Source organism: Schistocerca nitens, chromosome 4, assembly GCF_023898315.1.
Source record: "Schistocerca nitens isolate TAMUIC-IGC-003100 chromosome 4, iqSchNite1.1, whole genome shotgun sequence".
In the NCBI taxonomy this organism is placed as follows: Eukaryota; Metazoa; Arthropoda; class Insecta; order Orthoptera; family Acrididae; genus Schistocerca; species Schistocerca nitens.
The window spans coordinates 634,956,131-634,968,746 of NC_064617.1; the positions used below are offsets into that span (position 1 = coordinate 634,956,131).

The 12,616-nt window shown below is 42.4% G+C and overlaps 1 protein-coding gene across 2 annotated transcripts in view; it reads left to right on the forward strand.

Moving 5' to 3' along the window:
* Window positions 1–12,616, forward strand: part of LOC126251406 (breast cancer type 1 susceptibility protein homolog) — a 284,502-nt gene that overhangs the window by 22,176 nt on the left and 249,710 nt on the right. For both annotated transcript variants that reach the window (XM_049951814.1, XM_049951815.1), the window contains exon 2: window positions 6,720–6,937. In XM_049951814.1, coding sequence (XP_049807771.1) covers window positions 6,720–6,937 — 218 coding nt within the window. The remainder of the gene's footprint in view (window positions 1–6,719; window positions 6,938–12,616) is intronic.

The window sequence follows — 12,616 nt, forward strand, 5'->3', positions numbered from 1 at the left end:
GTTGAATTACAGCAGAGGTGTTGTGACATGCAGGACTCATGGACATTCCCAAAGAAGAACTGAAAGTTGAGTAGGCCCAAGAAGGAATAGCTGATGTGCAGAATATCATGAAAAGGATGGATGGCAGTCTTGTCAAATCCAACTCATTTACGCTGATGTTCAGCAGCATGAAACTTCCAGATCTCGTGTGCAGTCTTATGTAACCATCCCAATGCACTGTTTCAAATGCCAGCACTTTGTACATACTACTCTTGGGTGTAAGAGAGAAGCCAGCCACTTGTGGCTGGTAATGCTGCCCACGAAGGAGTCACATGTTCATTACCTTTGAAGTGCATGAGTTGCTCTGGGCCTCACCTTGTCTGGAGTCAGGACTGTGGTGTATACCTTGAAAAATGGAAGATACTAGGGCTGAAGACTATAAACCGCATCCCATATGGTGAGTTCAAAAAGATTTATAAAGTCATGCTGCCCCCCCCTACCCCCCCCCCCCCCCATGTTCGCTCCTTTGCTTCAGTTCTTAAACAGCAAGTGCAGAAAGCTGATGCTGCTACACTAATTGAGGTCAGTAGTGTCAGCACTAGCATCTGCATTTGCCAATGTATTTGTGTTGTAGCAGTTATTTTGACGCCTGTGTCTCCCCAAAGAAGTTCAGAAAAGGCCGCCATTGCAAAGCTCCCAGACCCTCCAGAAGATCCAGTCTGGGATGCCGTCCAGTGCTGCCATTATCACAGCCACAGCAGTGGCTCTGAAGCCTACCCAGGACGGCCCAGGACGAAGAATCAAAGCATCCACCACTGATAGGAAGTTAACAGTCTGATGATGTTGACATCATTGTCCCTGGTCTCCCAAGATTTTTCTGCAGAGCTGATGGATCTTGATGTCAGACTCTGGCAGTTGCCTCGCCCCAAGACTGAGCCTCCACTCGCTGTGTCATTAAGGAGACTGCGAATGTGTGGAAGTCTTTCCTGCGGGCTTTTCGCAGGGAATCAGTTGTCCTTTGTCGGCTCCGCATTGGCCATACGTGGCTCACACATGGTTACCTCCTCCATCGCAAGGACCCACGTCAATGTTTTTGTGGCTCCCAAATGACAGTCGTCCACCTCTTGTTGGACTGCCCACTTTTAGCCGTTTTGCAGCAGACTTTTAACTTTCCCAGCACCCTACCTTCAGTGTTGGGTGACAATGCCTCAACAGCAGATTTAGTTTTACGTTTTATTTGTGAGGGTGGACTTTTAGGGTGGAGGTTTTAATGAGTTGCAGAGTGGCTGGCTTCTCCTTTTTTATTCTCATGGTCAGCCAGCCATGGTAATCTGCTTTCTTGTTTTAAATCTCTTCTCCCAGTTTCTTGCGTCTCTCTGTGATTTTCGTCCTGTTTTGTCCGTTGTAGTGTTTGTTGTCCTTCTGTCATTCTTCTGGTTCTTCCTTTCTCCTGTTATTGTGCTGTACATCTTCTTTGTTTTCTTCTTTCCACAGGGTAATTGTTCTACTGGGAGCAAGGGACCAATGACCTCACAGTTTGGTCCCCCCCCCCCCCCCCCCCCCTTCCACTTTTAAACCAACCAACCAACCAATCGAGAAAACACCTGCTGTGGGTTCACCTACAGGGCAGAAAGACAGTAAAGCGCAACCGTCATTGTAGATGGCTCCCATATTACAAAGGAACATTAATGGGTTGAGAACACATCTGAATGAACTGAAACTGTTAGCATAGGAATGCCCCCTGTGCTTGTGTTAGCAGGAAGTGCATTTTAAAGTGTGTGATACCCCTGTACCATGGGGCTATACACTAAATCACAAGGATGACTTGACTGTGGAAAGGGTCAAGGGAGGGGTTGCTTTGTTTGTCAGTTACATGCACCACTCCTCTGCCTTCCCCTAGCTAATGAGCTGCAGGCAGTTGTTGCTGAAGTTCATTTGTGTCAGAGGAGCACTGTTTACGCACTGTATTTACCTCTGCCTGATGCGATAGACTCTTGAGGCTCTAATGGATCTTATAGAACAACCCTCCTGCCCATTCTCCTACACCGCATCAGTGTCCGGGAATGGGTGGATCACGTCACATGAGTGATACATCATGCTGCTGTCTTATCCATTCCAATGTCTTCAGATCGTCTTAGGAGGCAACCTGTACCTAGGTGGAATGATGAGTGCCGTTCACCAACTCTTCAGTGATTTAATGCTGCACAACACCAAACCTCCTCATAGCCTTTCGAGTCACAAGAGCCAAGACTCAACGTGTAATTAAGGAGAGGAAGAAGAGGTCATGGTCAGTGTTCCTGTACTCTATCAACCATTCCACTTCTACAAAAGTATGGGAAGCCATCCAGAGGATTTCTGGTAAAAACAGTTGTTTACCAATAGCAGCAATGCTGAAACAGGGATATCTCCAAAGAATGCCAAGAGATATTGCTTGGATGGTGGCAGAACATTTTACTAAGACTAATGCTGATGCCAGCCAGGATCCAGCATTTGGCTACTGCCATGCAACTTCAGAGAAGGGCATGTTGGACTTCAGATCTCACAGTTCTGAGTCTTACAACTGCCAATTCTCCACGGGGTAACTGGAATTGGCATTGTCTGACACTTTTGATACTGCACCCAGTCACGACCAAACCTGGTACTGCAAGCTTCAGTATTTGCCAGCAGCATCAAAGTAATTCATCCTTGAATGTTTTAATCTTATATGGAAGACAAGCAACTTTCTCCACTCATGGAGAGAGGCAATTCCAATACCTCTTCTAAAACCGGAAAGGACCCCACATTGTCCCAGAAGTACCGCATTAACGAACTGTGTAGGAAAGACCCTGGGGAAATAGTTAACCGTTGTGTGCTGTGATTGTTAGAGACCAAGCAACTCCGTAGCTGCTGTCAGTGTGGATTCTGGAGATTTTCAGTCCACTGTCAACAACCTGACTGTAGTAGAGGTGGCGATTCATCAGGCTTTCCTCTAAAGCATGCGACACTAATTGGAGACACATTATTCTTGTCCAGCCCCATCTGGGACTTTTATAGTAATCTCTCCATCTTCATACGGTACTTCTTGTCTAAGCACTTTTTTAGGTCCCAAGTTGGTGGCGTACTGTTGGAGCATTTTGAGCAGGAGAATGGCGTCCTCAGGGCAGTGTTTTGAGTGTTACACCCTTTGCCATAGCCATAAACAGTATTATGTGTATAATAAGGAGTCCTGTACAGTGTTTCTTATGTGTGATTGATTTTGCTGTTTTCTGTTCCTCTTCTGGCATTGCAACAGCAACCTGTCAGTTGCAACTTACAGTGCGGAGGTTAGAGGAGTGGGCAGCAAAAATGGGCTTTCAATTTTCTCCAGATAAGAGTGTGTGTGTGTGTGTGTGTGTGTGTGAGAGAGAGAGAGAGAGAGAGAGAGAGAGAGAGAGAGTTCATTTTAATAGTTTTCATGGTGGTATTTTTGACTTTCATTTGAGGGACACCGTTCTACATTTTAGAGATGCAGTGAGATTTCTGGGCCTCATTTTTGAGAGAACCTGAAGCCAGAACTATGAAGGCATTGAACATCATAAAGAGTCTGAGCCACAGGTCTTAGGGAGCAGACAAAGCACACCTGTTCTGGTTTAAAAGCTTTTGTGCATTCATGGCTGGGTTGTGAGTGTACAGGGTATGGATTGGCGAGGCTTTCTTATTTGAAGATCATTGACGCTGTCCACCATGAGTGAATTAGGCTGGCCATGGGGGCTTATAGGACCAGGCCCATACCCAGTCTCTGTGCTGAGGCTGGTGAACTGCCACTTACAATCTGAAAGCAACTCCTCATGGTGAGTCAAGCATTTAAGTTTCTCACAGCTCTGAATTCACCTGTGTATGATACTGTTGCTCATCCACCTGTGGTATGCCTTTTCTCCAATCATCCATGAATAACAAGGCTGTTTGGGATCGGCACGCAGCGTTTGCTTGAGTCATGGCGAGGAGCAAGTACAACCCCAAACCCAGGGTTTTAACCATCTACCACCCAGATTACTGCAGAGGCCCAGAGTAATTTTAGGTGTAGTGCAGTACAGGAGAGATTGTACTTGATGTGTCGACAGAGGTGCCGACACAGTGTGTTTGAGGGGGCCGAAATGCACGCTATAAGCGCACGAAGGATGGCGTGAGGTCTGAAACAGGATACGTAATGAATGCTATAAAGAAAAGCACGTAGCTGCTATAATACTTAACTTTAATCCATTTGTATACAGCATTCTTGATGATACAAGTGAGACTCTTTAGATTCATGAAGTAACTAATGGCGCCTTGCTAGGTCGTAGCCATGGACTTAGCTGAAGGCTATTCTAATTGTCTCTCGGCAAATGAGAGAAAGGCTTCGTCAGTGTGGTCGCTAACAAAGTCGTTGTACAACTGGGGCGAGTGCTAGTCAGTCTCTCGAGACCTGCCGTGTGGTGGCGCTCGGTCTGTGATCCTGACAGTGGCGACACGCGGGTCCTACATGTACTAATGGACCGCGGCCGATTTAAAGCTACCACCTAGCAAGTGTGGTGTCTGGGGGTGACACCACAGTACTCCTGCATATGTTTTTAACACTTTATTTTCTGCCATCTTAACTGAACATTGCTACTGTATGGCTGTCTTTATGGATGAGTTGAAACAGGGGAACTCTGTTGGTTACTTCATTATATTCCCTGATCTTATCCTCAAGGTCAGTCTGCCTCAAGACTTTACTGTCTTCGATATGGAACTGTATGTGATCTTATGGGAACTGGAGTGGATGAGACGTGTTTCAATTACTAAATTCCCTGTCTATTCTTATTTTGTGAGTGCCCTTCACTCTCGACAATGCTTGTATCCATCAGTGAAGTAGTTCAGAGTATCCATAATGCCCTTCTCTAACTACAGTGGCTGGGGAAAGAAATGTCCTTCTGCTGAGCGCCAGGGCACGTGGGTATTGTGGGGAATGAAGGACAGATGTAGCAGCCGAGGAGATGTGTCACAATGCTCAGTTAGCTTGGTGCGCCATCCCACTGCATGTTGTTGCCTCACTGTTGAGACTTAGTCTTGTGTCAATGGGAGGATGGGTGGCTGGAAGTGACAGACAATAATATCCGTCTAGTAAAGCCCACAACACAGCTGTGGGTTCCTTCCTTCCAGCCATTCATGAGATGAGGTTCTCCTTACTCGTCCCTGCATGGGGCAGAGCCCTATGACGCATGGTTTCTTGATCCAGCAAGAGGAACCTTCAGTGTGTGGTTCTTGTGGCATACAAACAAGTGTGCGCCACATTTTGTTAGACTGTGTTTTATTTTCTAACTAGCAGGCAATGGTGGATTTGCCAACGGATCTACTATCTATTTTAGGTAACAATCAAACAGATATGGTGAGAGTTTTGAAGTTTTGTGATTTGTCTAACGTATTTCCGAAAATTTTAGGGAAATGTTTGCAACATTTTAACCGGATGACTGGCTCAACCATTTTTTGTGAGTGGTCAGGCAGTCACATTGCCCTTTGCCTCCTCTTCTTCTTTTTTAGCTCCTCTGTTGTGTTATTTCTATTTTAATCCCATGAATAGCATCTTTTTTCCTTTCTCCATTGGTCTTAGGGTATGTGAGATAGAGTAATTATGAGATCAATGCGAATAGAGTAATTGTGAGGTCAATGTGAGTGAGTGTTATTTTATAGGATTCCTCTTCACTGTAAAACATTTTTGTAATTTCAGCCACATTCATTTCTTTTAGTGTGTGTAAGGGCACTGATAACTTTGTTGTTAGTCTAATCCACGAGTAGTCTCCAATGACTGTCCAGTGTAGCCTTTCTGGTGATGACATCTGCTTTTGTGTGCTGTATTTGCCAGCTACTACTCCGCAAAGTGGCCCTAATCAATGTCCCTTTCCAGTGGTTGTTTGAACATCCTTGTGTCTTCATTGTTGCTGAGTGGGGATGCAACTGTCTCCATAAAGAACAACAAATGACTCCGTCACCAGGGCATCCACAGTGGTAGTACATTTTATAGCAAGAATTCCACAAACTGCTCTATCTCGAACCAACTGCTCTATCTCGAATCAATTTTATTAAGGCACTATGAGTTTTATGGTCTATAACAACATCATCAAATGCATATCTCAACAATGAGAAGTAAAAAATGATTACTGAACTCCTATATATGATGTAATACCAGAACCATAAGCATCCAATTGTTAGAACAGATAAAAACACAAGTAAACTTACAAAAATTAAAACATGGTAAACCGTATGGCAGCGAATATAGAAGGCTCAACCATCATTGTTAAAACTATAATATTCATAGGGTGGATAGTAGTCAACGAATAAAAAGTTGGGCGACAGAAAATATCCTATGCCATGTAACAAGAATGTGCCTAAAAACAGACAAAATGCAACATATTACTGAGACAAGAAGCACAAAGCGTACCAGTAAGTAAGCACTGCATAGAACCACCCAGGTGAGCCTCTGCAACCACCTGCTGCACTGCACGCACAGAGCGAGATGGTGAGGTAAAGTCTGATGCAGGAGCACTGGCGCAAAAAGTGGTACCGTAATGTATGGTGGGAAAAATCGGAACCATGTCCTCTGTTTGCTAAGCTTTGCTTTGTTACTCTTATTTTATTAAAACTGATCTAACAAATTTCCAACTTTAATATGGTCTTAGTTATGGTTATGAAATATTATGTAATTTGCCGTTTAATGAGAAAAATGAAAAGTATTCAGAATGCTGTCATATATCGTATGGGTTTTGCAGCTTGGAGCTGCTTAAGGATCCAGTGCAGACACGATGTCGTCATTCCTTTTGTCAAGACTGTGTAAGCACACTTCTCCAGAAGTCACGTCATCCACAGTGTCCTTTATGTAATACTGCTCTTGGGCGTCGTGGTATCAGTGAGGACCCAAAGAAAGCTGCTCTAGTGGACATCTGTCAGCGTCTTACCATTGCTGTGCAGCTTGATCTTGGCATTGATGGTGAGTATTGAGTTACTGTTTCGTGTTAATAATGATAATATTTTAGACAACTTTTTCCATTTTTAGTTCTCTTCCATTAAAATCAGAAGCAATAGAGATTTGTCAGTACCTTATCTAGAACCAGAATAGACTTACTCTGTGCACTAATGGTTACTTGAACTCATAAACGTTTGAATGTAGCTAGAGTGAGTTGAATTAATATTATTTGAATGAACAATAACAGACTGTATAATGTGAACAGAAAGTGCCTGGAAACAAAGAGAGTGAGATACAGAAGAGAATATAAGATATAAAACATTTGTTCTTAGGAGACTGAGCAACAATTGTGATAAGCTTAAATCAGAGATATTTCATAAAAAAATGTGAAATTCCATGAAACATATGTCATTGCTTTTGTATTCAAGAACTTCTTGGTTTGCTAAGAAAAATATTTCTCTTTATAAATTGTGTGGTAGATTCAGAATTGATTGAACCTTTGTCTTTTATGGGCAGTATTTTAATCAACTTGACCATCTGAACATAACTCACAATGGGAAATCCAGGATGGAATGTGAAAAGGAAAGTTGCTACCCACCATATAGTGGAGATGATGAGTGGCAGATAGGCACAACAAAAAGACTGTCACAATATAAGCTTTTGGCCCACAAGGCCTTTGTCGAAAATAGACAAAACACACACACACACACACACACACACACACACACACACACACACACACGCGTGCGCAAACATAACTCACACATATGACTGCTGCCTCGGGTGGCTAAAGCCACATTGTGTGTGTGTGTGTGTGTGTGTGTGTGTGTGTGTGTGTGGTCTACTTTTGACAAAGACCTTGTTTCATAATATTGAACATAACTCACAGCTTGGTTTGAACCCCACATGACCAGCATCTCTCTCCTACTTTGCTTTTAGTGTCGTAGTGTTTTTCTCGAGAAGTAAATGTATGATAAACAGCATTGCTTGTTACAGTTGTATTTGTATTCCACAAAATACAACAGAGTGTGTGGCACACAGTGCTTAGTTTGTGGGTATCATTAGTGCTCTTATCTACTTGTGAGTTGTAAGAATAACGGTTGTTCATGAGTTTCTGTGAATCTAAATTTTTCGATTTAAGAATAAGGGTGCACATAGAATGTTAGAACCAAATGTCATTTGAATGTTTTGATAAAATTGCCTAGAAGGTATTTGTGCATACAGTTGCAAAAGACATGCTCACAGCTGAGTTTCAAGATGGAACTTTCCAGTTTTTAAACTACAAGTAATAGCTCACAACTCTTGATAAGCAGTTGTTTCTCATGCAAGCTGTTGTCATATTGTAATTCCTTGATGGTACATTTTCAAAAGTTTGCCATAAGCTATTGTAACAGAAAACTGACTTAATCAACTAGTTACCATCCTTAAGTTCATATGCTGCAGATAGTATCCACAAAGAAAGCTAATCTGACGGAAGCGATTCATTCACTTCACATATCTTGTTATGTGTTTGAAGAAAATTACTGAACCAAATTTTAAAAGCTGTTGTTGGGTACATCCTTACTGGCATACTAATGTAAATTAATGTCACTTTTATGGTGTTTAAAGAGTTGAATATGTACCCTGCTTTCCTTCATTTCTTTTCTGAGGACACCATTTGAAGACTTGTGGCTGAAATGTCAAAGGGAATGGGGAAAATCTGCAGTGTGAATATTTGATTTCCCAACACCATCTCAATAAATCTGAAAGAAAACAAGTGATCATTACTGGGAATTATGAATTGTACTGAATCACACTGATAGCGTAGGCAGAAAGCATACCAGAGTGGCGAATCTGGATCAGTATTATGTAATTGCAATTCATAGTATTAGCTTTTCAGGTACACATCGATAATTTTTTTTAAATTGATGTCAGAGGGCAACAGTGATGAGAGAACATTAAAGGGAAGTGCTTTCGCTAAAGCATTGCTTGGAGACCTACTCCTGCCTCTGAAACCAACACCTTTGCTGCAAAAAGACTGCAAATTTTCTTTATTTTTTTGCTGTGAGTGAAGCTTTTCTTCTCACAAAACACATGTTGTTGTTGTTGTTGTTGTTGTTGTGGTCTTCAGTCCTGAGACTGGTTTGATGCAGCTCTCCATGCTACTCTATCCTGTGCAAGCTTCTTCATCTCCCAGTACCTACGGCAGCCTACATCCTTCTGAGTCTGCTTAGTGTATTCATCTCTTGGTCTCCCTCTACGATTTTTACCCTCCACGCTGCCCTCCGATACTAAACTGGTGATCCCTTGATGCCTCAGAACGTGTCCTACCAACCAATCTCTTCTTCTAGTCAAGTTCTGCCACAAACTCCTCTTCTTCCCAATTCTATTCAATACCTCCTCATTAGTTATGTGAGCTACCCATCTAATCTTCAGCAATCTTCTGTAGCACCACATTTCGAAAGCTTCTATTCTCTTCTTGTCCAAACTATTTATCGTCCATGTTTCACTTCCATACATGGCTACACTCTACACAAATACTTTCAGAAACGACTTCCTGACACTTAAATCTATACTCAATGTTAACAAATTTCTCTTCTTCAGAAACGCTTTCCTTGCCATTGCCAGTCTACATTTTATATCCTTTCTACTTCGACCATCATCAGTTATTTTGCTCCCCAAATAGCAAAACTCCTTTACTACTTTAAGTGTCTCATTTCCTAATCTAATTCCCTCAGCATCACCCGATTTAATTCAACTACATTCCATTATCCTCGTTTTGCTTTTGTTGATGTTAATCTTATACCCTCCTTTCAAGACACTGTCCAGTCCGTTGAACTGCTCTTCCAAGTCCTTTGCTGTCTCTGACAGAATTATAATGTCATCGGCGAACCTCAAAAGTTTTTATTTCTTCTTCATGGATTTTAATACCTACTCCAAACTTTTCTTTTTTTTCCTTTACTGCTTGCTCAATATACAGATTGAATAACACTGGGGAGAGGCTACAACCCTGACTCACTCCCTTCCCAACCACTGCATCCCTTTCATGCCCCTCGACCCTTATAACTGCCATCTGGTTTCCGTACAAATTGTAAATAGCCTTTCGCTCCCTGTATTTTACCCCTGCCACCTTCAGAATTTGAAAGAGAGTATTCCAGTTAACATTGTCAAAAGCTTTCTCTAAGTCTACAAATGCTAGAAACATAGGTTTGCCTTTCCTTAATCTTTCTTCTAAGATAAGTCGTAGGGTCAGTACTGCCTCACGTGTTCCAACATTTCTACGGAATCCGAACTGATCTTCTCCGAGGTCGGCTTCTACCAGTTTTTCCATTTGTCTGTATCTTGCAGCTGTGACTTATCAAACTGATAGTTCGGTAATTTTCACATCTGTCAACACCTGCTTTCTTTGGGATTGGAATTACTATATTCTTCTTGAAGTCTGAGGGTATTTCGTCTGTCTCATACATCTTGCTCACCAGATGGTAGAGTTTTGTCAGGGCTGGCACTCCCAAGGCTGTCAGTAGTTCTAATGGAATGTTGTCTACTCCGGGGGCCTTGTTTCGACTCAGGTCTTTCAGTGCTCTGTCAAACTCTTCACGCAATATCATATTTCCCATTTCATCTTCATCTACATCCTCTCCCATTTCCATAATATTGTCCTCAAGTACATCGCCCTTGTACAAAACACATAATGAGCTCATATCCATGTACTAGTACACAGTTAACTAGTGAGAAACATATATTTCATTAAACATTATCTAAGGGAGGAAGATCTGTACAATATTCTTTTTGTATGTTATGTGTGAATAAAATTGGTGTGATGGTTCCAGCTATTTATTTGTTTCATAACTTCATACATATTCATGATTACTCACATTTTAAATCATCTGTGCAGTGCAGTGTAGACCAGCCTATTGAGAACTCACAACAAAAGCCATAAAATCAGTAGTGAGCTACAAACTATGCTACGGTGTTGACAAATCGGATCTATAGTTTCTTTCTTATTCCCATTCCTGCTGCTTGTATCGTGAGTGTTCCTGCTGCTGTATCAGCAGGGCTGTAATAGTAAATACATGGCTATTTCTCCACAAGACCAACAATATTACTATTGAACGTGGGATCATTTCTTATTTTCCTGGGTACAGGAAACAACAACAGCAGACACTTTCATAAACTGTCACTAGCACAGACATGACATGTGGCAAAGTGGAGTATGCCACAGTCATCTGGCAGTGACGTGGCATGCCACACAAGTCAACTGTGTTGTGTCAGTCCAGCAGCCACTTCTCCATTGGACTGTGTTTGTTCCAGCTCAAGTTGCAAGCTAGGTGCATACCTTTTGCCTTTTGATGCCAAAGCCCTCTTGCTACCTCCCTCTGGTGGGTGACCTACCTACGAGCAAAGTTGAGAGTTCAGGTCTTCTACTCCTTTTATTTTGTAAACGAAATACCGTATGTATGCTAAAAGTATCACTCTGATGTAAGTGTAAAGATAAGAACTCGTGGATGTCTGCCCGGCTCAGATCATCATCTACACGATAGTCTGTTCTTTTTCCACACTTATCACCACTAGCCCCTGGACGTCACTTGACAGTGACGTGTATCTGTCCAGATGATCCCCTATGTTGCTGTTGCTTTGTCAGGTATAATTATTATTGTAGTGTTAGTTTTCCTCTGAAGTAAATTCAATAAACTGAGTGAAGACAATGCAATAATATTAACAGCTGCTTGACCGTTACTTATTCAGCATACACTGTGAACAATAATAATGCATGTAATCTACCATCACAGTTAAAAAATACCTGGGGGGAAAAACTAGTGCATGTAACTTCTTGCTGTGGCATGTTGGCTCGCAGGTGCAAGCGTGTATGTCTGCCATGTTTTATTTGGGCCGTGTTGAAGTTCCACAATATTTCGATGAAGTGTCTCTCGTCATCTTCTGGTAGGCCAAGGATTGCTTCATCATTGCCACTAACAGTGCCGTTTTACTCTTAGCAGATCATTTTGAGCCCCAAACAGACGCAGTGGGTAGACACTGGACTCGCATTTGGGAGGACGACGGTTCAATCCCGCGTCCGGCGATCCTGATTTAGGTTTTCCATGATTTCCCTAAATCGCTCCAGGCAAATGCCAGGATGGTTCCTTTCAAAGGGCACGGCCAACTTCCTTCCCTGTCCTTCCCTAATCTGATGAGTCCGATGACCTCGCTGTCTGGTCTTCTTCCCCCAAAACAACAACAACCCAAACAGAGAAGTTGTTTGAACGTATACTCACTACAACTCCTTCAAATATAGTGGGGAATTCTGAACAAGTTGATGGAATAGCCGTGGGTTCACCACTTGCCCCTGGGATTGCCAATATCTTTGTGGATCACTTTGACAAGATGGCACTAAAAACTGCGCAGCTCAAACATTAATACTTGTTTCATTATTCGGATGACACTTTTATTTTGTGGGAACATGTCAGAGTGTTCTGGGTGAGTTCCTGGTATTGTAATAAACAGAAAATCGGATGGTACTGTAGGACACACAGTTTACAGATCTGTACCTACATGCAATGACCTGTTATCATCTGCACCAGTGGTGCACTGTTGTAACAACTCTACTTCACAGGACATTGTGACAAAGTCAGTCGCCCAGCTGAACTGCAACACCTTACAGATGTATTTTGCCAAAATGGGTACACTGAAGTGCAGATTAGACGTACATTGAAGAAAACAATCGAC